The sequence below is a fragment of the Eschscholzia californica genome, unplaced genomic scaffold (assembly GCF_041429995.1).
Source record: "Eschscholzia californica isolate CP2 unplaced genomic scaffold, dmEscCali1.0.p SCAF_4, whole genome shotgun sequence".
Taxonomy (NCBI): domain Eukaryota; kingdom Viridiplantae; phylum Streptophyta; class Magnoliopsida; order Ranunculales; family Papaveraceae; genus Eschscholzia; species Eschscholzia californica.
Window position 1 is genome coordinate 44,076,953 of NW_028238461.1, and position 27,220 is coordinate 44,104,172.

General features: G+C 37.0%; 2 protein-coding genes across 2 annotated transcripts; one reads left to right on the top strand and one right to left on the bottom strand.

The window, feature by feature from the left end:
- The first annotated feature begins 12,257 nt into the window (after positions 1-12,257).
- LOC147544976 (reticulon-like protein B10) lies at positions 12,258-15,135 on the top strand. Its single transcript, XM_086634719.1, has 6 exons — positions 12,258-12,713; positions 12,913-13,093; positions 13,258-13,399; positions 13,508-13,577; positions 13,687-13,863; positions 14,835-15,135. Exons 1-5 carry the CDS (start codon positions 12,623-12,625, stop codon positions 13,854-13,856), a joined length of 654 nt encoding a protein of 217 aa, XP_086490845.1. The 5' UTR covers positions 12,258-12,622; the 3' UTR covers positions 13,857-13,863; positions 14,835-15,135.
- A 70-nt stretch (positions 15,136-15,205) lies between these two features.
- Positions 15,206-18,277, bottom strand: TIC21 (translocon at inner membrane of chloroplasts 21). Its single transcript, XM_086634718.1, has 4 exons — positions 17,539-18,277; positions 17,165-17,422; positions 16,242-16,445; positions 15,206-15,570 (listed from the first exon to the last, which is right to left on the bottom strand). The coding sequence occupies exons 1-4, from the start codon at positions 17,848-17,850 to the stop codon at positions 15,457-15,459; spliced, it is 888 nt and encodes a 295-aa protein (XP_086490844.1). The 5' UTR covers positions 17,851-18,277; the 3' UTR covers positions 15,206-15,456.
- Between the last annotated feature and the right edge of the window lie 8,943 nt (positions 18,278-27,220).

A 27,220-nucleotide genomic window follows, 5' to 3' on the forward strand; every position in this document is an offset into this window, starting at 1 on the left:
TGAGATTTAGGTCGTTGTTTAGTTGGGTTGGAGGCCCGGTCTTGTAAGAGTTTGAATGGGCGGTTATCGAGCTTATCGCATCTTTGATGTATCAATGTCAAATGTAATGACTATCGTTGTTGATTGCAGTTAATTTCCAAAAAAAATCAAAAATTAGAGCAATCTATTAACACATCCACCTTCTAATTTTTGGATTATAAGAAAGTAATAAATGCCAATGAGGTGAACAGGTTGTGTGTAGGAAGGAAAAAAAAAGTCTTCTTAGATATTTGTTATGGGGTGATGCAAAGGAGCCTTCTGGAATGCTAGTAACTATTGCCCATTTTGTTATTTCTAGGTTTCACCGTCTTAAAATTCTTTACAGGAAAAGAAAGTGTTTAACCTCTTAAAAAGAACATCCCACTTTTTCTCCTATGTTAGATTAGATTAGTTTTATTAGAACTCAGTTCTTTAACAACGTGAAGATTCGAACTACGCCTCCTCGATGGTGAAATATATATGGAGTCCACGGTTTAGGTAATCAAATGTTGCTGGACAAAAAGAAAAACAAGTATTATTTAGAAATCTAAATGCCAAAACTCTAGATGAGTCAGATAGATGAGTCAGACCCAGATAGAAAAAGAAAGATCTGAAAAGAACTGTTAAGCTTATTAACATGATAAAGAGAAATTGAAATGATTAAGAGGGAGGGAGAGAGAAAAGGGGATGAGATAGTTTGACTAAAAGACAGCCTGGAGAGCATTTGGTAAGGTGATAATCTCTCTCCCTCTCCCTCTCCCTCTCCCTCTCCCTCTCCCTCTCTCTCTCTCTCTCTCTATAGGAGGAATAGGAAGGAAGTGGTGATGTGGCAGATAACGACAAATTAATATGAAACAGAAAACGACGTGGAAGATGTTTACAGGGAAGGAATCATATCAATCCAGCCTGTAAACCTGCCCAATTTGAAAAGGTACCTCAACTGCCCCCTCTCACTCACCGACACTATCCGGTATCCATCCCTATCCCCTCTTCTTTTTTTTATTAACTTCCTAAACTAATTTTCAACTTTCATAATCTTCTTTATTTAATAACAGATTAATTAGTGAACCTCATTAAGTAATCTTTATACTTACTTTTTATTACGTTATTATAATTTTATTAAGATTTCTGTTGGAACATCAACCTACTACCCAGAAAACCAGCAGTCGATATTCTTAACTTTTTTTTTAAAGAAGCCTTTGACTAGGAAACATAAGATAAACATCAACAAAAAGAAATTCCAAGCAATTTTTATAAAACTTGAGTATGTGATTGTCTGGTTCGATGCAAAGTATAATTATTTTCTCCCATATACTACAACAATATTATAGTATTCTACATTTGCAGCAAATTTTGGTGGCGGTATATAAAGTTCTTTAATTTTTAATTTAGACATAGGAATCTACAGGTATAGTGGTTGCTCATCTGCTCTGGAATATATAGGTATTAGGTTCGAATATCAGTTGAAGTCGAAATCAAAGAAAATTGAAACTTCTGTTCAACAACGTGAAGGTAAGAAAAAATGGATGTTAGGCCCCAGAAAATGGGCTTATGAATTTTTACATGACGTTTAGGACTCAAGATGTCTTTAACCGTGAAAATTATCCGATTTATTCAATTTATGATGTATACGTGCAATGTAATGTAATCACTTTTTGAAGTTTTTCTTTTTTGTTGAGAAAATCACTCTTGAAGTTGATATCAAAAAGATAATCTTACATCTAATTTACATGAGTTTTACAATCCGGCACAAAAGTTTATTTTGTTACCGACTAGAAACATAAAACTATACTATTATTTTTTGTTTCAAACCAAAATCATAAAGAATTTTATAGTGGTCACATTTGGGTTTAGTAAAAGTTTGGGTTTGAGTAAAAAAGTACTAGACAACCGCCCACAAAAGAGAGTTTTCGGTCAACAGTTGGTAGGCCAAGTGGTTCTAAGGTGTTGACATAAATTCCAAAAATCCCTGAAGGTCCCAGGTTCGAAGGCCAGCTGTTGTTAATGTTTGGGTGAGCAGTTATCGAGCTTATCACATCTATGATCTATCAAATGCTAAAATATTACGACGTACGTAGATCATAGTCGTCGAAAAATTCTGGGTGCAAAAAGGCGTGTAAGGACAAAAGGACCATCATGCATCACCGGGTCAGGGCTGTCCGGGCATGGAATCGGTTCGTGGGGACAACTATGAAAGAGTGTGTTTTCCAGAGCAAAAGTTTAACCTCATTTATCACGAGCTTCTGGTGATGTAATTGGGTTTTACATGCCCACAGTGTAAAATGTCGTTTCTTTGTGGAGATTGTTCACTGCTGCCAAGAATACTATGGAATACGACCTCGATCCCCAAAATATTAACTTTGATGTCCACACGACAAAAATTTATGTAGAAACCAACCATCTTTATATAGCATAATGGGTTAATTTAGCTTTTAAGTGTGCAAGCACAATTTAAACTATAAAATGTCACTGTTATTACGAATCCCACTTTAGTTGTTCTAATAGGTTTTGTTTGACTAGCAAGAACTACAGTACCAATCTTACAAAGATGAAAGATTTTTAGGAGGACCTAAATTACTTAATACTCTAACCTAAAAAAACGAATGAACTAGTTAACTTACATGATGGATTCTTGGTCGTCTAAAAATATTTCGAAGCATAAATACATAGTCAAACAAGATTAACTTTGAATGTATACCTATTATTAACCCAAAAATTCAATTTTCTTTTTCTTTAGAATGTTTGACTACACAGTCATTACAATAGCATTCATATATCATTAAATATGATAAGTACAATAACCGTTTGAATTTAAACATTCTAAATTGCGGGCTTAAAATTCATCAAAACTAGAGGCCTAAAATACATCAAACTATTTTATTGATACCTTTAATAAACGAACAAGTCACTTCAGAATCGAATCTGGGACCTTTATAAATTTTTTGTACATGTCTTACCAAGTGAGTTATTAATTGTTGGTTAAAAAAATCAATTCAAATTTTACCCATTAATCTCCACCTCTTTAATCAATTCAAATTTTGAACCCCAAACTGACGCATATTTATTGAAATAAAATTATTAAAGACATAAATAATAATAAATTGGTCGGATTTTAAACTTTAAGGTTTTAGCTTATTTTCAAAACAAATGCTCTAATTTCAAGAGGGATTGGGCCCTTGGTCCAAAAGGGGGCCAAAATGAAAATCCCACCAACGGTTGCCTAAAAATGAAAGGGAGGTCCAAATGTGTCAGTTTGGGGTTCAAAATTACGTAAAGGGCACTTCGAAAATAAAGTATTTACCGTTCATGCCATTGAAAATTACAAAATTGCCATTAAAAATTACAAAATGGCCATCGAAATTTCTCGGGAAACGATTTTTTTTTCTGAAAAAGAATCTGACAACCCGTCCATCAGAATCTGTACTGTTCAGAAATTTACGGAACTGCCACCGAAAAAATTCCGGAAAACAAAATTTTTTCGGGAAATTATTTTATTTACTGGAATTTTTTTCCTGTACTAAACACTTTTGCTGGGCGGGAATTTGAAATTTGAAATTTTCAAACGAAATTTTGAATTTTTCGTACACTGGTAAATTATTTTATTTACTTGTTAGTTTTTTTTTTCAGGAAAACGTTAGCATGTCCCGTCCAAGGACAAGAGAGAAATAAAAAAAACTGCATTTCGACCTTCAACTAATTTTTGAACAAGAGTGGATTTTTTTTTTCGGTTTAGCCCCCTGAAATAAAAAATCCTAATTTCAATTTCATTAGAGGGGATCTCTAAATATTGGGACCAGTACAAGACACCTACGGTCCTATATTTTCGAATTAAAATTAGTCTAAGCACGTGGAAAACGACGAGACATATTTCAGTCATGATTTTCCGATACGGTATTTCTTGGAACTTGGGTAAGGAGGTGCCTGACAGCGTGTTGCGAGTGGGACCAATCATGCCTGCCTTCTCTTTCTTGTGTCTGCCACGTATGTTCATGTAGAGCCCACTATCTTTTGTCGTTTAGTAATAATCAAACCCGTTTGAGTACGATTTCTTCTGCCACGTCTGCGGTATTGCCAGCTGTATACCAGTAAGGGTCAGTGGCTGCTTTTTCCAAGAAGACAACATCTCTTTGGGATTCGTTTCTATTTCGGGGGTACCAAATTCCCGTACTATTGTGGGCCACCGCCCTCTTATTGGCACTATTGTACGCCGTATGCAATTGCCGTACTCCGCTTATAGTCCTCCAACCCAATGGTTTATGTCCACATTTATTTGTTGTGGGTGGTCGATAATGCTTGTATAAATTCTAAATCGTGGAGGTTCCATGGAAGCAGACTTCTGGGGTGGGAGAGTAAATAGTGAATATTAGGTGAATATACAAGCGGAGAAAAAAGTACAATACTAGAAACTACCGCCATCGAGTTATTAAAAATCAACTTCGACGAGGCGTTTTCGAATGATATAGGAGGTGCAGCTGTTGTGTGCAGAAATGAGGAAGGTAAGTTCGTTATGGCTCTGATGAGGAAATTCAAATCTTCATCGGCAATGAAGACCGAAGCTATTGCAGCTTAGTGGCAGTACAACTTGCTCGACCTATGCTATAATTTGAGTACATACTAGACAGAGATGCATTGACAATCATAAAAGCTTGCTCGAAGGATGGGGAGGTTATGCCATGGAAGATAAAACTAATTGTTACGAGATTGTCGAGGACGTTGCAAGGTTATAAAACACTACGTTTCTTTTTTGCTATCATGAGGCAAATATGTTTTAAGTCAGTTAAGAACAGGTTGTTCCAACATGAATTCAATTTCAAGTAGTTAATACATTAAGGTATTATACCATTTTTTTTCGCGAACACGGTTCTTCCACTCACTCTGTTCCCATAGAATTGCTTATAGCCCAATCCTCCTTCAAGAATCTCAACGTTTGATACATTGCGAAATAATAACACACAGATAAATCAAAATTATTGAATTAAATGATGAACGAGTACCATTATAATAAGATCCAAGACATTTTGAGTCTTTAGAGGCCTCCAGTTGCACATAAAGTTTATCTCAAGTGGTCTTAAAATCTTTTTTTGCTTATCTTTAGTTTGGTCTAGTACCTAGATGACTCTTTTATTTGGGAGAAAGGAGTCATCGTTTACATGTATTTAGTGGAGTTAAATTACCAATTTCAGACGCAAAGGAGTCAATATTAGACATGTAATCGAGAAGTGAGTTGCAAAGGTAATCCCAACAAACACATGACAATAGTGTCAACAACTTTTAGTTAGAGCGGTTACTAAGTTCGTTTCCACATTCTAGATCAAAGATTATGAGACAAAGAATCATACTCCTTAAAATATAGCTAAATATCTAAAAGTCGAGGAAATTAGATATTAAGATTTACGAAAACAATGCAGGCCCGGCCCTGGCCCAAAGCGAGCAAAGCCTCGCTTTGGGCCACCATATTTGGGGGCCACATTTGTGTGGGTTGCCTATAGGATTTTTAGTAGTTGAGCATCTTAGGCCCAGTAGTAATTAACGTAAGGGTAGCCCATATTCAAATGCGTACAGCGTACCTCTCATTCCGTTTCATTGTCTTAAAAGAGTGGCCCCACCAAAGTTTTATACTATCAACAATTTAACCCTAAATCTGAATATATCTCCTTTTACTCCCTACTTACTCCCTACTCTATAGTCAATACTCACCCACCACCCGATTTTACCTCTAATTCCTATTGCTAGGCCATTAGCTTTCACCCCAGCCATCCTCCCCCCCTTTAATATATAGGTATTTATTTCATTATGTACTGTATTACAATATCACTATCAATGTTTGAATGGATAAAATGAAATGACCTTTTCACAGACATTTAGCTTTATTCTTTTTTATATTTTATAATTAAAATTAATTCTGTTAATGTTCATCATTTTTTATTGTTTGAGGTTATTATAATTTGAATTCCATTTATAATGTATTGTTAGAGTAAAATAAACTTAGTTTCATGTTTAGATGGTTAGATCATTGTTTGTTGTGTTCAAATTACTTTAGTTATGTTCAAGTTCAGTCAAATTAGAGTTGCAATAAATTAGGTATTTTCAACACTTCCAAATACGAAAACTCTCCGACAGAAAAGCATAAAACTAATGTCTTATACACAATGATGTTACAGTATGAGAACTATATTTACCTCTTTACTTCAAGTCGTTAAATAAAGCCCTAATATTATGGTGCTTAAACCAAGGGGTTTGGAAAACAAAATACATAATAGACCAAATATCCCCGATCATGTTTTAGCATCACAAAAAGTGAACCCCTCGTTGGCAAACTATTGTGATAAATTGATTCAAAATTAGATTTACCGGAATGACATTATATATGCATTTTGAAATGAAGTTTGGAAGATCGAAAGCAAACATATTTTTATAGGATGGGCTTAGTGTCGAACGTAAGGTTGAGAAGAGCGTGAGAGGAAATTTAATTCGTGTATAACGCAGAGGGCCCCATTTTTGAATTTTGCTTCGGGCCACCATAAAGTCAAGGCCGGCCCTGGTTCAAAACAATGATGAACTCCATAAGCAATGCACTACAAAATATACGAATAATTTATCTGAATAGTAGGATTTTAAGAAGTAGGAATAAATAAAATTCGTTACCTAGTATCAATGCACCACAAAACATACGAATAATTTATCCGAATAATTTTAATTTGTATAGTAGGTTTATAAAAAGTAGGAATAAATAAATTTCTTGAGTATGCAATGATGAAATTTTCATGGCTAATTCCTTGACACACTAACAGGGGCGGCCCGGGCCCAAAGCAACCAAACCGGTCGCTTTGGGCCCCAACATAGTGAAGGACCTCAAGTTTCGAATTTTGTATACTGACTTTGAAATAATAATTATATTTCAAATAGATTTAAGAAATGAGTTAAGTTGTAGCTTAGTGGATAAGGGCATGGACTTTATGGAAGAGGTCAAGGGTTCGACTCCTCTTTATAGCGTTATTTGGAATTTTACTTATTTTTTCAAATATGCACCATATTAGGGCCCTAAATTTAATTTTCGCTTGGGGCCTCCCAAATGTTTGGGCCGGCTCTTTATAGCGTTATGGCTCTTTATAGCGTTATTTGGAATTTTACTTATTTTTTCAAATATGCACCATATTAGGGCCCCAAATTTAATTTTCGCTTGGGGCCTCCCAAATGTCTGGGCCGGCCCTGCACACTAATCTTTTTTTTTTTTGTTGAAGACCTTGACACACTAATCTATGAGAACAATGTTGCAACAAAAAGAACTTATGAGCAATGATCTTTTTAACTTCAAGTATTGATCTTCTTTCGGGAAGGTGCCATCTAAGATATGTTAGTTGTTTTTTGACATTCTGTTTTTTTTTTTGTTGAACTTGTTTTTGACATTCTAACTCTAAAAAAATTTACTGGAGGACTTGGAATAGAACTACTGAAAAAGAAAATAATAGTTCGATTTTGAAAAACTAGAGAAAAAACATATTTTTTTGAAACGGTACACTGAGAGAGGGCTCAGACCCAATTAAATAAGAATAAAAGAGACTACTTAATTCTTAAATACAATTTTCCTTCTTTATCCTCACGAAGGATATCGTGTAACTCCTCGGTGAAACTTGTCTGGTGGAGTTCTTCATATGTGTTTGTCGTGTTCCAATTAGCTAACATATCTGCAGCTCTATTCGACTCTCGGTATATGTGTTCGACCTCCAGTTCTTGTAATCCCGTAGTGAGGCGCAAAATTCTTCTCCAAATGTTCCAACAATGCCACGGTGGTTTAGGGGCATGTGTGGTAAAGAAAGACTTGACTGTCATCGAGTATGTGACAAACAGAAATAAGTTATCATTGATCACATACTTTAGACAAGAGAGCTCAATAATGGTTTGTGAGTTTGAAAAATAAGTCCACCTTGTCAGGACCACATTCTTGTTTTTTAATTTATTGGGTCGGGACAATACACACTTTCTATTATATAAAAATAATACTATTTCAAAACGCATTTAAATTTTGGTGAAATAAATCAGAGTTCTTTCACAAGATTTATGATATATAAAAGGGGATATATGTTTAAAATTATAGACGGACACAATTAAATTTAAGCTCTGGTTCATAAATTATAGAATTTTTGTAATATTTACATCTTATTTAAACCTTTTGTAGTTTTATATGAATCTACTTTAGTCAGATTGTACAAACAATAGGTAAAATGTGAGTCAAATAAGAACCAAATTAAACGCAAACAAAATAGCCATTGGATTAACCCTAGAAGAATGAAGATGGTGAGAGTGACTAGAGGAGGGTTGAATTTTGTTTGTTACTATTGTAATGCATCAAACCAGCCTAACTGACTTAGACTAACCATCAACAAACTAATAAATACTAACAAACACCAAAACCTAAAAGCAGAGAGAAGAAAATGAAGGGTGTGATGATATTAGCCGTTGAATAGCTATCTCTTCTCTCTCTCTCTCTACTATTATTTGTAGTAGTAGATTTCTGTGTGTATGGTTTAAGTCAACATCTCTACCTTTTCTATCTATTCTTTCCATTTTTCACATCCTTTACTTCCATTACAAGATTAGTTTGTCTCTTCTCTATCTCTGAATTTCTGCATCCCTTATCACAAAATAATATATTACAGAGTTCTCAGATGAAATCAATTAAAACGTCCACCATAACCTTTTTTTCCCCTATCTCTGACTTTAATTTTAGGTCGTGCAATGATAAGTCCTTCTCAAGTTGGTTCACAACTGCCAACACCATATGGTAGGGCGCGACTCGACAAAATTGCACCCCTTACTCTTTAGTGCCTCGTGTAAAGGCAGTTTGAAGGTGCCCGATCGGACTCTTCAGACTAGGCCTAAATTAGACAACACGAACTCGTGCTATTCTGACTAACTTCTGACTGCTCAATAGTCAATCCGAATCCAACAAAAGATACTAGTAGAGAAACAGGTGTATGACAAATTTTTGGAAGGTCTGTAAACTCACCTTTCATATAGTATATCAAAAGCAAAACAAAAATTAGGTCAATTTTGAATTCTGTCTTTCATTACTACAGAAAGCAAGTTGTCTCACAATAATTTTAAAGAAAAGAAAGTAATATAAACTGACATTGTTTCAAATCAAAATCATTATAAATCATTATTCGCCACTATCAATTCTAAATAGATTAAGAAACAAAAATGTTTTTTGGGGTGAACAAAAAAACATCATTTGCAATAATATATGGTATAAAAATCTTGATAATAAGACACGAAAAAGAAACACAGGAGGAAAATATTGTGGTTGTGTGGTAATGAATTATTTATATAAGAAGACATTGATTTTGACCATTGAGATGATGATGTACATGTAGATGTAGTAGTAGTTGGTGGGATCATTTTACTTTTCCTATTCGGTTTTAAGAAAAAGTCTTACAACTGGAAGAATTTTTAGGTTTTGGATTATCATGTATGTCCACATCTTTCTTCTTTTTATTTATATAAAACAAATCACATTTTCAATCACATGTTTTAATTATAAACTTAATTAACCTTACACCCTAAAGACACGTTAAACAACAAAGTATAATTTTAAAGTGTTATGTAATGGCCTAAATCTATTATATAAAACAGAAGGGAAAACGATGACTGGGACAAACATCCTTATTTAATTATGCATATTGTCTAGAAGCCCTTCCCAAAATTTAAGATATAGTTCTTCGTAGAAATAAAATAACCTATTTAAAAAACAATAATCTTTTCCTTCTTAGAAATAAAATAACTAATTTAAGAAAAAAAGAAACAAAATAAATTTCAATCATCTATTATATAAAACAGAAGGGAAAACGATGACTGGGACAAACACCCTTATTTAATTGTGCATATTGTTTCGAAATCCTTCATCATTTATAATATAGTCCTTCTTAGAAATAAAATAACTAATTTCAAAAAAAAAAATTTAAAATATAGTCCTTCGTAGAAATAAAGTTACCTATTTAAAAAACAATAATCCTTTCCTTCTTAGAAATAAAAATTCTAATTTAAGAAAAAAAGAAACAAAATAAATTTCAAGGGTTAAAAAAAGAAATTAAAATATCTGTCTCTCAATAAAATAATTACTAATTTAAGAGAAAATAATACAAAAAAATAATATTTAATAAAAATCTCTCTCTCTCAATAAAATAATAACTAATTAAAATCTCTCTCTCAAGTGTCCGTGCCCTAGGGCACGGGATATACCCTAGTTATACATATATATAGTATATAATATTATTTTTATATTAAGATTTTAATCATCTCTTGACTTGATCGGTTGATCCGTGTGGGCGGTTGTATAAATTAGTGGTGATTCTAGCACTAAACGAGTTAGCGGTAGGGCTAGACCCTACAAGTTTCCGCTTAACAAAATTAGAAACTAGAAAGTGATATTTATGGTTTTCTTTTTTTTTGTTGAAAAATATTTATGGTTTTCTTAATAGATGGTTTTTTTTTTCTTCCTTGAAAGCCCAATAGATGGTTAACTACCCCATCAAATTTATGTGGGACAGATGTGGAAGTTAATTTCTTATTGTCTGTCTAGGTTCATGTATTTGCTTGTTTTTCAGAATATGGTTGATGAATCTTTGGTCACATCAAAATCATGTATCTAGGAATGTTTTTTTTGCTATTTAGGTAAAATGCATTGAGAATGTGAAGAAGAAATTATGCTTGGCCCATTCAAGAACTAGGGCAACAATATTTGGCAAGTTCATCAACTTTACAAAAAATTTGTAGGTCACAAGATGAGATAAAATTCATCATTAATTTGTTAATTTTATTTTATTAGTGTATAAATAAAATCTTTATGTTTGTTTTATGAATAAATTATATCAGTAGAATGTATCCAACTCAATTAATGTACTTATGTAATCTCATTAGTTCAAAAGAAATATAGATTAAGACAACTACAATCATGGTTATGTCTAGATTTGGTCTATAGAAACAAGATTAGTATAAGGGAAATTTGGCCAAAACTCCCTAAAAACTTTGGCCTTTGGTTATAATATATTGGGCCGTTTGTTGTTTGATTACCTACGTGGAGCATAGTTAGGGACATTACAGATGTACACAGTACATATATATATATATATATAACAATCTAATAAAAAAAATTGGATTATGGAACCATTTTACTAACAAAATATAGTTAAATACTCCCCCAAGCGGCACCCTCTATTATAATTGATCAGCGGATAACTTGAGAGTTGTTAGTGGTCGATATGGAGGTGTCGTCTTGTGTGTCTGAATGGGAGGAGATACTCTCTTCTTCTCTCTCTTCTCTATCAACTCTTGTTCAGATGGGACCATAATTGTTTTTCTGTTTATGCACTTGGTCGAGATTGTTTCCTTTTTAATGTCTAATATTCCCCATGAGTTAAGTTATGAAGTGTCAACCATCAAATAAAATGTGGTCTATAATATTAAACGCGTTACTAGTTTTCTGATATATTTCAAAATAATATATTCTAAGTCAAAATTAAGATATCTCAAAATGAAAGAGTAAGATGTGAGAAAGAAGTGGTGGGGTAGAAATAAAATTGAGTTGTGTTACGTATTTGTACTCCTAGTGGTGCTCTTAAATGTATAGGGGCTGTGCCAAATTGCAAGAATATGTTTATATTTAATGTGTGGCTCCTTTATATGACAAGTTATATTGGCACCACCAAGTTTCATGAACGCCATCCTCTTATTAGGACAGTCTCCAAGTTAGTGGAACTATTGGTTTGATCTTGTACTTTTTGGGGTTCAAAAGAGATGAAGAGTTGAAGAATTACATAATTTATCCAATGTTGCAACTTCAATGTATGAACCATCAAATGTCTGTGTATAGCCATTGGTAATTAACCTTTTAAACAACTATTTGCCAACTTCTTTTCCTTCTTGTATTACGATTGTTATTTAATTCTTGATCCACCTTCTAACCAATTTGAGTTTTTTTTTTTTTGGTAAGTGAGAATGAGTAAGAGGGACTGACACCAAATGCTTCTTTCATGTCTAGAGATTACAATAGTACAGTCGGACACAGCCGTATAACTAACAAGATGTGGTTTACTAGTTAGTTTGGGGTATCATGTGTTAGTCTTGCTTATCCAAAGATTAATTACATTAAGACATGTATAATGTGATTTTGTAGAATTCATACTTTAGATGAAGATATTATTCCAAACTTATTTTTAACGAGGAAAAATAAAAAGAAAAATGTCTCTGTTCTCGGCACTTATCCAGCTCGAACCCGACCGGGAAATATGCCCAAGCAAAATGAAAGAGAATAAGTGTATCTAAATCTTGATTAACTACGTACTTTGAGCAGAACTCGACGTGAGATAAGTGCCAGGCATAGCTTCGGGTTGAAAATAAACCAAAACCTGTTATGTTACTAGTTTTCACACACCATAACCATTACAGATTAGTCAAGGAAAACCGAATTCCGAAGACATTTAAAATCTCCTGCCCCGCCAACGTATGTCATTTTCCCTCACTACCTCTTCCTCTCTTCTCCGCGCTCGTAGACTACCAATCTTTTCCATTTTCCTGCTAAAAAGAACAGAAAAAAACCCTAATCGCCATGGATTTGGCTTCGTCAAATCCAGATTCTTCTACTGTTCCTCCATCAACTTCTCGCAGATCTGTACATCAATCTCTCGGCGGAGGCGCAGGTCATCCCTTTCTCTCTAATTTTAAAATTTATGCAAGTTATTACTTCTTTTCTTTGGATGAATATAATCTATCTCTAGCCATTGAATTTGTTCAACTATTGGAGTTTTTTTCATTTCTAGTTTGATTTTTCTCTTAGGTTTCTTTGGTAATTGGTGAGGAATTTGATCTGAAATTGTTAGTTTTTATCGATTTTGATAGTTGCTGATGTACTATTATGGAAAAGATGGAAAATCGGAGGGTTTGTGCTGATTACTGCAAGTACAATGTGGTTACTTTTTGAAAGATGTGGATATAGCTTCTTATCATTTGTTGCTAATGTTCTACTTCTTCTCGTTACAATTTTGTTCATTTGGGCAAAATCAGCTTCTCTTCTCAATAGGTATTTATTGCCTTCTTTCTTTACCTGTAATTTGTTAAATACTACTTGTTTAATCATCATTATCATCTTCATTAAAATGTGATTCTCCATGTTCAATTTTATTTGTAGATGTATTAATTGAAGTGGTAATTAGGTTAAACCCATTATTTCTATTGTGATTTCAGACCTCTTCCTCCCCTTCCTGATCTTCAAGTCTCTGATGCTTTTGTCGAAAAGGTTACGTGTACATTTGTCGTATGGATTAATCGCGTATTGGCTGTTGGTCATGACATCACTCTCAAGGGAGATGTGAAACTTCTGTTGCAGGTTTGATGCAATACTCTAAAATGGATTTGAATGTTTGATTGATATGCATATTCATACTCATATTCACCAGAGATGTGTTTAGTTGATCTTGTGGGTGTTTTCTTATAGGTGATATTAGGGTTGGGGATTGTTTCTTATATTGGAAGTCATTTCAACTTTATCACTCTTATCTACATTGGTGAGTTTTGGGAAGAGATATATCTCTGCCGTTTCCAAGTGAATGCCCTACAGATATGGATACGTACGTATCATTTTATTGATTTATTTCCTTTTTATATTTGGTGCAGTGGTACTTGTCTCTCTTATGCTTCCTCCTTTATACCACAAATACCAAGATCATATTGATGACAAGCTGAACGTAACACATAAAGTGCTTGCAACACAGTATAGGAAAATTGACGAGAGCATCCTAAGCAAGATGAGTAAGGACCCAAGGAAGGAAAAGAAGATTCAATAGATTGACTGTAAGTTCTTGTGCCACCCCTTATTTTTTCTTGATGAACCTAGTGCAGTATCTTGGGTAGGTTTACATTCAGATGCTTATACATAGATGACTTACAACCTTGTCCTGTTTTTTTCTGGTTAAAAACCTTGTCCTGTTTATATGCCCAAGAATTACATGAACGTACCAGCGAAAAATGTAGTTGTAATAATAGAGGAACTTAATACGGAATCAGTCATTGGATAAAACCTTGAGTTAAAGAACCCACACGAGACGAGTAAATATTGAATATTTTGAGAAATAGATGACTATCTTTGTCAAGCTCTGATCCATATGTCATGATCGGCAAATATCTCAAGGATATGAGTAAAATGTTATATTTGAATTAGTGGCTACGATTTTGAGTTTCTTCATACACGATATTCCTCCTCGACGTTCTTCAAATAGACAAAAAGTCGATTAGTTTCTTTAGAAACTGCGAATAGTCATTCCTATCAATGCAGTTAGTGTGCTATGCCCCTTTTGTCGAACTCCTGAAGTTACCCGTGGTTACAAGTATTCCTACAAGTCCTATGACACCGACGTGTTCAGTAAGTTCAAAGTATTATAAATACCTCCAAGATCAAGAGTTGGACAGTGCTCTCGTAGTGTGGACTAGAGAGGCACCCACATTAGTATATTACCACCCAACCAGAATAGGTTTTCACACGTTTCCAATTAGTTGATGGTCTACTACATGATTTTATGTGTTTTTGTTGTTTGATCATAATGCCAACAAGCACTTTGAAATCTGCAAAACTTGAACACTTTGTCTAGTTGTAGTATGAATTTCATCCCTAGCATTTGATGGTGTGGTTTCTCTCTCTCTACTGTCTCACCTATTTGGTGTTTTTACTGGGTAAAAGTTACGTGTAAATTTCAATTACCACAGCACAGCAAATTTATTTAAATTTGAACCCTGACAGATGATTCACATACATAAAACCATTTCAGGTTATCGTGAAACTGGAGAACTCACTACCATCAACTCATTACCATCAACAATTCCACGCAATGAGTAGGATACTTCTGTTCGCTAGCAGTTGGTTAAAGATTTCTCTATAAGGAAGATGAATCTCTGAAAGTCTATAACAATTCTTGACATCCACATACTTGGACGTTTTATTGGCATGTAAACTATCTTTCTGATTTTTGGTGTGATCGAGTTAGTCAGAGAAAGGAAGTAACTGGTTGTGTATGAGTTCCACTAAAGTTCAATCTTTTTTTACGATGTCATGTTTGTAGTGCTTTTTTCGATCCTTCTTTTCGTTTTTATCCCCTTTATTTCATGACTTGAGAGTAATGACCGGAGGGAGAGAGAGAGAGAGAGGTAATGATCTGATGGAATTTCTGGTTTAAAAAAGTCAATCTGTCTAAGGATTCCCATCTTATGCAGAAAAAAAAAAAAAATCAAGTCATCCTTGTTATTCTAGCAAAATATACAATGGAAGCAATTAAGCCGAATACAGTATATTCTCAAATAAAGCCTCTCAGCTTTACTCTTTCAAGTGGATCCAGCTCCAGCAGAATGTACCAACCCAAAACGATCTCTTATCGATGAGTAAACATGAAAAGCCTATGCAAACTTGGGGACAGGAACGCCTTCAGAAGGTGAAATTGTAACTGAGCGCAGTAGCTCCAATGAGAATAGAAGCCCCAAGAAATGAGAAAGTATAGTGTTGGCTGAGGCCTGCACAAACACACAACAAACACAAATTAAAATCGAACTCTATTCTTTATTTCTTTAGCTGTTTTAGCTTCAGTATCTTGATATTGTCAGGGCAAGCAACAAGAAGAAAACAAACACCCGGTCTGGCTAGAGACGGAAAGATTGTTGTTCGAAAACTAGTCGATGCTTAAAACAATCTGCAATTTGTATTACATAGTACATACAAACCGTTTCTAACCTTACTAAAAAAACAATATACGACATTGTTGCACAAAAGTTCCTCTGATGAACTCTAGATATAAACGAAAAAGAATCAACTGATGTAGTGTGGACTATGTTTTTCTACTTCTTATTTAGTCTCTAAAATTAAGATTCTACAGTACACACTAAGTAGTCTCTAAACATCTTAGTGAATATCTTCAGAATTTGCTAGTTAAATGAGTCCGATTGACTGAATTGATACTGAACTACAATAACCCAAGATTGTACGAAACTAGAGTGTAACTGCGGCGACCATAAATTTCTATTAAACCATAGCAATGTAAAACGGTGCAGTATTCAGTGTCATATAGACATTAAATTCCTACAACCCTTGTTTGAGTGTTCCATTTTTTATACTAGCTGTATCTCCATCTTCTAAAGACAAAAAACATAAAAGAAAGAGGCGAGTTCAGAAAAAATATGTTACTTACCTGCACCAAGAATACATCCAAAGCTAGGACAGGACTGGTACCAGCACTAATACCCTGATAGTAAGGGTTAGCTGAGGTCGTAAGGGCCTTCGCAACCAATAATCCAACTGTAGCTTGCATTCCAAGAATAGCAGCACCCATTCCTAGAAGGTTTACAACTATACCATTCTTCAAACTTTTCACCACTTCTGCTCGAGGAGGAGCCTGAAAAAACATAAATACAACCCATTTTGTGTTATCAACCCCTACCACACCTTCCGGTTAGGCATCAAACTGAAAACAAATTGGCAAGTAGTGGAGAGAACTAGATGTTGTATTCTTGCTCATGAAATTCCTTTTTGTCCATGTGGGACTATTCCCACATATTTGACAATACATAACTCAAAACATACGATAATCTAGAATGATGTTCTTTCGACAGCACAGACCTAGTGTTTCCGAGTTCACTTTACGTAGTATAAGACAATCCGATATCCTTGACTATTGGAGCAGAGAAATCAATAAGAATTTCAAGGTCATTTAGTTCACAAAACGAGTCGATCCGTATGCAAGTATGAATCAATCTTACGTTATATGTCCCATCAATCCTATGATTTTAAGAATAATAACATCTAGAACAACAACAATTGATTATTCACTAAGACGAGTATTTCTTATACGAAGTTAGAAATGCACTATTATACCAGGATAACAACCAACAATGCCCAAGTTTGGTGAAGAAGAGCAGAATTGAGCTTCTCCATCGGAGTTAAAATTTCGAACCAGATACCAATGTAACTCCTCCCTATACGAGGGTAAGTTGGAAACATTATCATGTACTACAGTACTATCTAATCTCAAATCCTAATTGGATAAGTTTTTGGTTCAAACTCAATTCAACAAGATTGAAGCATCAAGAACAAACTGCGAAGAAAGAATTTTACCTTGGCAGGATCGTTAGCCGTTCTTCGAAGTCTATCTGAGAGACGAATATAACCAAATGACCAAAATACAGAAATGAAAGCAGCTGCAATTCCACCAGCAGTAGCATAGAATGTAACTGGAGATGTTATCTTCCCAGTAACAACAATCGAAAATGATAGTATCACAGCTGAAACAATTGTACAAACTAATTGACCCCAAAACCCAAAACTCCCCAATTTCTTGAAATATCTTGAAGTCTTCTCTAGTCTCTTGGCAACCTACTACCCATTGAACAAAACAACTTACCCATCATGGATTCATAGAATTAAAGTCATATAATTAATTTTTAAAGAGAAAAAGAGAAATGGGTAGAGAGATAAAGAGAGAATTGAACCTGGGCGAGCTTTGCCTTCTCAGATTCGTCGCCGTAAGAGACTGGGGGAGTTGATGCAGCAGCAGCAGTGGTGAGGGTAGTAGATCCTCTTTTATGAAAGAGAGATAGGGAAGAGAGAGAAAGTGAGGTGCGGGGTTTAGGGGAAAGAGAAGAGAAGGGTAAGGGAAGATGATGACGATTGGAAGAGAGGTTGTTGTTGTTGGTGTTAAGGGTGTTGGGGAATCGAGGGAGGTGAGAAGGTGGTTGCACCATCACCATTGAAGGTCTGGTTGATAAACCAGTAGGTGAGGGTTGGAGAAGCATCATCTGCATCGCGAAGGTGGAAAAAAGTGAAGGTTTAGTGTGCAGGTTCTCACTGTCACTCGAAACTGGTTAGGAAGAATTAAGGATTGGGTGGTGAAGAGATGTATTAAATTCAATGCTGCCTTCATTTGTCAGCCACCAAGTTAGAAATTATTTTGTTCAACAAAAAAAAAAAGTTAGAAATTATTTAAAGGCGCCCGGGCTAATAGCCGAAGGCACGGGCTAATAGCCGAAGGCACGGGCTATACCCTAGAGAAACCTCTCAGTAGAAGTTCCTACCAGAATACAAGTCTTGTAGGTGTAACCCCCACCCATCGATAGTGTCAGATCGATTTATTCTAATTCACCTTGGTAGCATCATGCCTATGGTTTCGAATAACCACCCACGATGAGCTACCGTTGTCACCAAGAGCTTTCTGCCAACGAGACTTTACGGCTAACGGACTGGTAAGTTCGATAGGTGTAAAATCCTACATCTATGTCTGTGATTCTATCTGTACTCTGTACCTGCTAGAAATCCACCAGAATTTACATTTGTCGATCATGTGAAAACCCTCTCTCTTTCTCTCAACTTCGACGAATACTAGCCGAGAAACCTCCTCTCTAGGGACTTTTCATCTTTTAGGTATGTTTGGTGCGCGAAAATGGATTGTGATTCCCAGGAATAGAAATTTGATTATTTTAGTTTGACCAGGAATAGGAATTTGATTTCTAACTTGGTGTTTGGTTTGTACAAGAATAAGAATGTAAATTTTTGTAAAAACTTTGTTATATCCTTTTACTTAAAATTACATGTCAACTTTGTCATATATATCTTAATCAGTAGCATTTATTCACTCCACCAAAATCCCCCTATGCCCAAACATATAAAAAACGAAAAGAGAGAGAAGAAAAAACGAGAGAGAGAAAAACGTGAGAGAGAAAAAAAAAAGAGATGTTATGGTGGTGGCTATAGCTGAAACCCCAGGTTTTTCAATTGTGATATTATATTGACGATTTTAATAATAGTCATTCTAATATTTACTAAGGATAATTTTGTCCATAAATATTTAAACAAGTCATTCACGAGAATGGGAACCACAAACCACCCCTTGAGTTTGTTATTACTATTCAGGGACGGCCCAAGTAATATGGGGGCCTAAAGCGAAGTAAAGTTTTGGGGCCCTTGTACACTATAAAAAAAATTACCGTAACAATTTAAATTGGTGCTAAAATCTAAGTAAAAAGCATAAAAATGAACTATATGCTTTCTAAAAATCGCATCCAATTTATGTATCGAAATGAGCTAAATATGCTTCGAAAATATTTTTCTCGCCTTTTGAGATGTCAAATTACTAATTATGCGTTCATAGCCCACTTCTTCTTTCATATCTTGTTCAATTGATAACATAGATAACCCGTTCAATCTCTCCTGTGACATGGTGGAGCGAAGGTAAGACTTGATCAACTTTAGCTTAGAAAACTTATCTCGACAGAGGCTACTGTAACCGGTATAGTTAATAAAATCCTGTAAGAGATGCAAGCATTTGAAAATTTTAATTCTCTAGAATTAAAACTAATAAAATCAAGCACTTCAATCGCTTTTCTTATGTCACTTACTAGAATCACTTTTAAAACTTTGAGTTTCGCAAACATTTGAGACCTAAAATAGAAAAGTTTAGACAAAGACAAACAAACAAATTAAACATACCAGAATTTAAACAAATATGTGAGAGAAAGAAAGATGAGAGAGAATGAGAGAGTACCTTGAGACGTTAAAGAGAGAGAGAGAGTTATTGAGTATGGTTAGGTTTGGCTTTTAGGTTAAATAAAATAAGAAATTGGGGTGGGTATGTTTCCTTTTCGAATTGGAATTAAGTTATTTAGTCCTAGTGTCACGACCATATTCTTGGAGTATGCATATGGTGTGACGTAGTGCTAGGATGGCACGCATGAGCACATAGGTCGGAGGGCCGAGCACGGGGTCGTATAGGGCCAGAAGCTTCTTAGGCCATGCACGGGGGCGTCCGGGGCATTCAAGACTTTGACAGGGGTATAAAGGGTCATTTGGACAAGAGTATGCCTGGTTAAAAGGATTGATGTTTCCTTGTGGAAATAGGCAAAACAAGAAGTTTGCACCTTAGGAGGGGGTGGTCTCCCTTCCTCATATGCATCCTGCATATGTCAAGACCTCGTGGATGGGGCGCTCGTCCATCCTAGCCTTTGGGCACGAAAGTGAGCTTCCTCATGGCGCAACCCATGGGGCCGGCCTAGCATATGTGAGAGAAGCATATTGCATGGGTTCCCTTGTCATAGGAGATGGCTTGGGACAGTACCTGGAGATAGATTACTGCGGGTTCCTTTGGAAGGCGTGTTACATGTTCTCATGCCATGGCGAGGCGTGCGTCGTGTTAGCATATTCCATAAGGAGGATTGAGCTATTCAAGGGGCCAAACCTTGATGTGGTATGTTGGGCATTAGGTAGCTTATTGGAGATGGATGCTCCTATGCCCAATGTCCGGATGGTAAGCCGAGATATAAGGTGCCGGATGCTTGAGACTAGATGGCAAGATCCGCATATGCGGCTTGGTGTGCTCCGCACATATGTTGGTATCCTTTATAGTGGGCGAGAGTCTATGACTCAAGGAAGCGTTATACGGGACGGCTCGAGCTATGCTCGTAGGTTGGGACACGTTGGTGTCATGCCGCATTATTGGTTGGGAACCAAGGTGACTTGATAGTCGAGATGCTCCGAATATGTTCGGGAAGGCTAGTTATGTACTAGGAGGGAGTACATGACGCCGCACGACACGTTAGGATTTGATATTCCGCACTATCGACCTGTGTCTTTGAGCATAATATGCCGGGTCGACCTAACGGGACAAAAAGGCCGTGACAATTGGTATCAGAGCTTGAAGAGCAAGCTAATGGATGGTGTTCTGATCCCAGTGATAGTTGGATTCAGAGCTTAGAAGCTTACGAGATATGTTCCAAGAGCCTATGTGGTGGCGAATGGATATATGTTGGGAAGCTTGTAAGGGCAAACAAGATGATATATACCTCAGAGCATGTGGTATGCGAGGGGGTGTACTTCCAGAGCCTGAATGGCAGGTTCAAGGGATGATTCTCTGATTCAGTTATAGATGGTATCTATGCTCCAAGAGTAGGACGAAGAGCTTGGTGATTCTTGCACTGTGGCATGTGGTATGTTGTAGTGTGTATGAAGAGCTACGTCGAGAGCATGGTTTCCACGAGAAGGCTTTCAGAGTGAGATGCATTCGAGATGGTATGGTCTCTGAAGCTATTGTGCGGAATGGGACCTTTGTCAAGGGATGCATGGTGCATAAGGCGACGAGAGTTCCGATGGAAGGAATAGGCCATGTGCACGGAAGCTACGGTGGTAGCTATCTTTGGGTCCTATGTTCCTTTGAGCAAGAAGGACATATGCGAGTTGAGATGGAACCGAGAATGGCACAGTGAGTCGTGTGCGAGCTTGGTGCAATGCTCAGTACGATTTGGTGCGCATTGGGTACATCGTATGTTGGAGTCATTGAGAGGAAGGACATGTGCTAGAATGGGGCCAGGATAGGCATTGGTTGTCGTATGCAAGCTTTGGTGCAAAGTTGAGTAGGGCAGCTATGTTTGGCACGATATACACAGAGTCCTTTGAGTGGACAGCATGCTTGGTATGAAGGGTACCAAGATGGCAAGTAGAGTCAGGCTGAGAGCTTGTGGTAAGCTAGTCTGAGTAAGCTTGTTGGATTGGCATCCAAGTGTGGAGCTATGTTGATCCAGGTAATACTTGAAAGATTTATCCGTTCGGTCTGAAGGAGATGTCCTTCCGAAGGAGTGTCCTTCGACCAAGGTGGCAATGCGATCAATTTGTCAGTTAGGATAACGATGACCACACGTAAAGATCATCCAGTCCGGTCCAATTAGGGGTCGTAATGCTTTGCTAGAAGCCAACTACGATCAGCGGATCAAGGAGTTGATTCGCGGCTAACATAGACCGGATCTTACAACGGGTTACACATAAGAGTGGTAACTTGATCGGAGAGATTTGACTAGACGGGAACTGGCTAAAGTTGGATGGGATTCAACTGGAAAGGCCGAAAGGGTCCGAATGGAGATTCGGGACAAGATAGAAGGAAGGCTCTTTGGGCCGGCCATGAGATGGCCGACCAGAGTAAGTGGGCCGGCCACATAAGGCCCATAGTGGGCTGCCCTGGCCGGCCACACTTAAGGGGATTATCAAAATACCCCAAAAAGGGTATTTTGGTAATTATCTTTTCTGTGACCCAGAAAATAGAAAACCTAATCTGAATGAGATTCTAATTAGGGTTTGTCTATATATTGGGTCAGTTGAGAACATAAAAGGTGTGGATTTTTCTCTAAGGAAAAATATACAGCTCTCTCTCTCTCTGAATATACAGCTATTGGAGAGAGAGGAATATAGAGAGAAAGTTCCCATTCTATCAATCTAGTCAAGAAGAAGAGTTCTTCTCAACCTTCTACTAAGTCCTAGCAGTCTGAAAGGAAGGGAGATCAAGTCTATTCACTCGGTGTCTCAAGTAGAGGAGCTACAGTTGGAGCTCTCGATCTTTGCATGCGATTGGAATGGTTCGAGGGAAAAACGCGTTAAGGTATTTATCCCTCTCTAGTTCATTGATTAGTTTATGCATGACGATCCTGGGCAATCTAGTGTTAAACATGAGATGTTTGAGATTCCGCTTACAACACTAGGTAGTGTATAGGATACACAAAACCCTACAGTGGCATCACGAGCCGGTTGCATGAAACTATCTCTGACTAGTCGAATTAGATTCGAGCTTGATTGATTAGATGATTTTATGTTTAAATAGGGATTTAGACATGAAATTGATTAGTTTAAATTAGATTTAGACTTAATCGGATAGAAAATTGAAAGAGTTTCAATGGTAAATCTTTAAAATTTGGTGTTTTTGAAAAGAGTTTTCAAAATAAAATTTTAAAGTGGATGGTTTTTTTAAAAGAGTTTTCAAATTGCTGGGTTTTTGGATGAAGAATCATCAAAACAGCAGCAAAAAGTTGGATTTTTTCGAAAATTGGGAGAAAACAGGGTGCTGTCCAGAGACCGGACTGACCAGGACGCGTCCCAGGACGCGTCTGGCCAGTCGCGGACGCTCAGGACGCGTCCCAGTCCTTCCCGGACTGGGAATCCGAGAGCGTCTCGGATTAGACGCGTCCGCGCTATTCTCGGACAGAGGACGCGTCCGAGAGCGTCTCGGACTGGGAGTCCGAGAGCGTCTCGGACAGGGATCCCGAAGGATCAGCGTCTGGCACCTGAGGTCGCGTCTTCCAGACGCGACCAGGACTGGACCTTCCAGAGCGCGTCTAGGACGCGTCTGGTGAGACCAGAAGCTGTCTTGGACTTGGGCAGAGCGTCTAGGACGCGTCTGCAAGGTCAGGAAGCGTCTGGCCTAGGGCCAGGACGCGACCACCCGAGGGGCTTGGCACGGTCTGGAACGTGCCAATCCGGGTCCGACCTTGGTTCGGACCTTGACCGAGACTTGACTAGGTCTAGTCAAAGGGTCCCTTGACCAAGTTTGACTTAAGTCTTTGGAGTTAGACTCGGGTCTTTTGGACCTTGACTTAAGTGGGAGGGTTCGGTTTTCTTCTTCCGACTTTGACCATATTTTTTCCGAAAGTGACCCGGGCCCACCAAAGCCCGAATCGAAGTTTTTCCAAAACGATTTCAAAATCTTTTAGGATAAAACCAGAACGAGCCATTAGTCAGAATTATGAGACAATTAGACTTAAGGCACGTTAGACATAGAGATGTCGGTAGTATCTCCCGAAAAGCTATCTAGAACATAGCAAACCTAGATTCGACCTAAGTAAGCGAATCTCATACATACTTGGGTGTTTTATGAATGTCATATTATTATGTGTGTATGGATGTGAATGCGGGTTCTAGTATGGCCATAGAATTGTTCTATCTTGTTTTTAAGCACGGATGGGTGCCCGTTGTAATTAATTTAATTTCAAGTTTTATACGATCTGCGAATCGTTGAGTCTTGTAATTAGAGTTTAAGGGTACAATTGAGTCCATCGAAGAGCCAAAGGATGAGATCGTGGTTCGAGTGGGAGAATTCAATGGATGTTCGAGGATGGAGATCCAGGCGAACGGAGGCTAAACAAGCAAAGAACCTAAGAAGATGAGATCTTTTAGGTTAGGGGCCATACTAGGATCATATCTGCCTGATTTATTTTCTCGCGCGCATTTACTTATTTACGTTTTGTGTGGTGTATGATTATGTTAGAGTTCACAGTAATGCATGCAAACAAAAACGTAAGAGTCCCCAAAAAGAATTTTGAGTAATGCCTACCCAGATTAAGACACCTGTTGCGCCCTTGTTCATCGATGGTGGGTCATGCCAAAGCAGGGTGCCATCTTTTACCTCGGGACAATACGGGTAGACCTATGAAGAGGTCTACATGTCTAAATGGTTATTCTCAACGAGTCAGCAAAAGAGTTTTGGATTTCGAGGCAAAAGGATGAATTGAACACATAAGTGTTATTCATCAACCAAGAGTCATATGAGATATGATCAGTAAGGAGTTACTCACCCAGGAGGGTGAAGTTAAGGGCAGTGCCAAAGTACGCTTAACTTCACAGGAATGGGATCTTGGAATCGTATTATTCATAGGGGGACGGTTTTCATTGAATAATATGGCAAAAAGGGTTTTTGTAATGATAATAAGTTTTAGGATTTTGTTTTATTTTCTTTCAAAAGTAGAGAATATATGACTGTTAGAAAATAGTTTTCCAACCTTCGTTCATTCCTTTAGAAGGAATTAAACGAAAATTATTTTCATGATTGGAAAGGAATCCGAGAAGCGTTCTCGAATTCGAAATAAAGAAAACGTCCGAGAATATATCATTCCTAATGTTCATTGTTTCTTCAGACGACTGAGGATATGATTATCCAAAGTCTTTTGTGAACATCCATAAAATTCTTCTCTCACGTAGAGATTAATGATATGGATGCATACACAACCATTCGACAACTAAAGGAAGAGTTCCACTAGAAGTCGTGAATGGAGAAGATGGTGCCTCTAAGAAAGTCGTCTTGAAAAGAACATTGAGGAAAAGTGAATCTAAGAAACGTTCTTAAGATTCAGCTACCGAAAGAATATAAGAAGAGTTCTTATGATTCAAAAGGTTAAAGGGTCGTTGTAAAAGTTTGGCTAGGCCATTCAAGGAAACTACCCGGAGTACCTGGAAGAGAAAAGAAAAGGAATTATGAATTCCGATTCTTGTATCTTTGTTAACTAAGTTAGTTTAGCAAGTTTTGTAGATTCCCTTTGTGGGAATTACATGCTTGACTAAAAGAAGAAAGGATCCAAGAGGGAGCAGAAGCAAGAGTTGCTAAGGATGCTGAAAGGGATCAAAGTCTTCTTTTAGACACTAATCTAGGTAGAACTTAATAAGAGTTATTATGTTCTTCTAGAAACATCAGATGTTTTAAAATAGTGCTAAATTAACGAAAGGTTTTTAGAGAACCGAGAGCATTAACAATGATACGATAGGCTATAATCAAAGGATTCGGAGAGGTCAACTCATGTTTTGTCATTGGTCAAATTGACATAAAACACATGAAGAAGATCCAATGGTATGGATTTCTAAGTCTAATGATTTTGAATCATACGACACATGTGAATTTTGTTCAACGTGGCCATTTGACAAAGTCACCTTTTAGAAAGGGAGAAAGGACTAGTAAACTAATAGTTTTTGTACATACGGATGTACGTAAAACTATTGGTACACTAACTAGAGTCAACTTGAATCCACTTGACGAAAATATAAGTCATTCGATTGGATCGAGATGATGAATATTTAAATCAGAAATTTGATGACCATCAAAAGAAGTTGAGAAATAGTTTCTCACCTTGCTCCACAAACACATCATATGGATGATGAGTCTAGTGGGAGTAATCGAACATGTGAGACATGAGTCGATATGTGATGGGTTAAGGCCAATCTTCCGAACACTTTCTAGGATATATTCTCAAACATGGTCGTTCTTCCTAGCTAACCATATTCCGTCAAAAGCTGAAAAGACACCATAAGAGTATGGGTTTGGAAGGGTTCCAAAAGTGGTCTTTTCTGAAGGTCTATAGATATGAAACGTAAACGGTTTCCGAGAACCAAGTTTGCATATCAAGAAAGAATATTTATTTATGGGATAAATAAATATTGGGGATTCTTCCACAAGCAATCAGAGAACAAGGTGGTTGTTGCTCGTGGTGGTGTCTTCCTTGAAATAAGAGTTATTTCAAGAAGACAAGTGGGAGAAATATTAGATATCGAAGAAATTCGATCTGAGCAACAAACTGACACCGTTGTACCGATGTCAGAAGTCGCGATTCCTAACTATTCTGAGCCGATAGAAAAGGAAAGAGAGGATGAGATGGTAGATCTCGGAGATCCTCCCGCGCAGAGCGAATGTGATTCGCAGGAGAACTCTCAAGGAGTTGAGAGCGTCTCAAAGTTGTTCAAACCCCTTATAGACCTTGAAAGCTCATAAATCTGTCTCAGAGGATGGAGATCCGGCTGAAGAAGAAAATGAGCTAGCTGTGACGGAATCGCTCCGAAACATGGCTTGGAGCTATATGATCAGAATGGTATCCATGTCTGAAATCAAGTTTGGAACTTGGTCTATTTTGCTTAAAGGAAGGGTTCCTGTTAAGTCCAAATAGGTTTTTCAAAGTGAAAAACAGACAAGGAGGGAAACATTGGTGTTTCCCAGAGCATGACCATAATGATCTATTACTAGCAAAGGAATGTGTACATGACACATTCAGGAGGAAGTTAACTCTTCCAAAGCTAGTAAGAATGCAAGCTTCAAAATCCATCAAGGGATTAAAGCAAGCAAGTAGGAGTTGAAATCTTCGATTCAGCAAAGAATACAAGAGTTGTTTTCTTTGGGAATGAAGAGAAATCTTGAATTTAAGAAGTTCAAGAAGGTTAGTGGGAGTGACCCAGTTTTCTTTGGTCTGGTATGTAGATGACATACTAGAGATTGAGAACAACATTCTGATGTTGAAAACAGTTTAGAACTGACTCAATAAAAGGACCACATAAAGGTGAAATGCTTTTGGGCACCAAAGATCAATGGAGATAGATCGAGAAGGTGATAAGACTTGTTCAAGAAAAGGTCTTGAAAAGTCCAATGTGAAACACTCAAACGGAGTATTTCTACCTAAGTCTCATGGCACACAGCTTAGCAAGATTTAGAATCTGAAGGATTCTGATGAGCAAGCACGCATGAGAAAGATGGTTATGCAAAAGGCATAAGATCGGTCATGTGGGACATGATTAGCATTCGCCTCGACGTCGCAAAATACTTGGAGTATT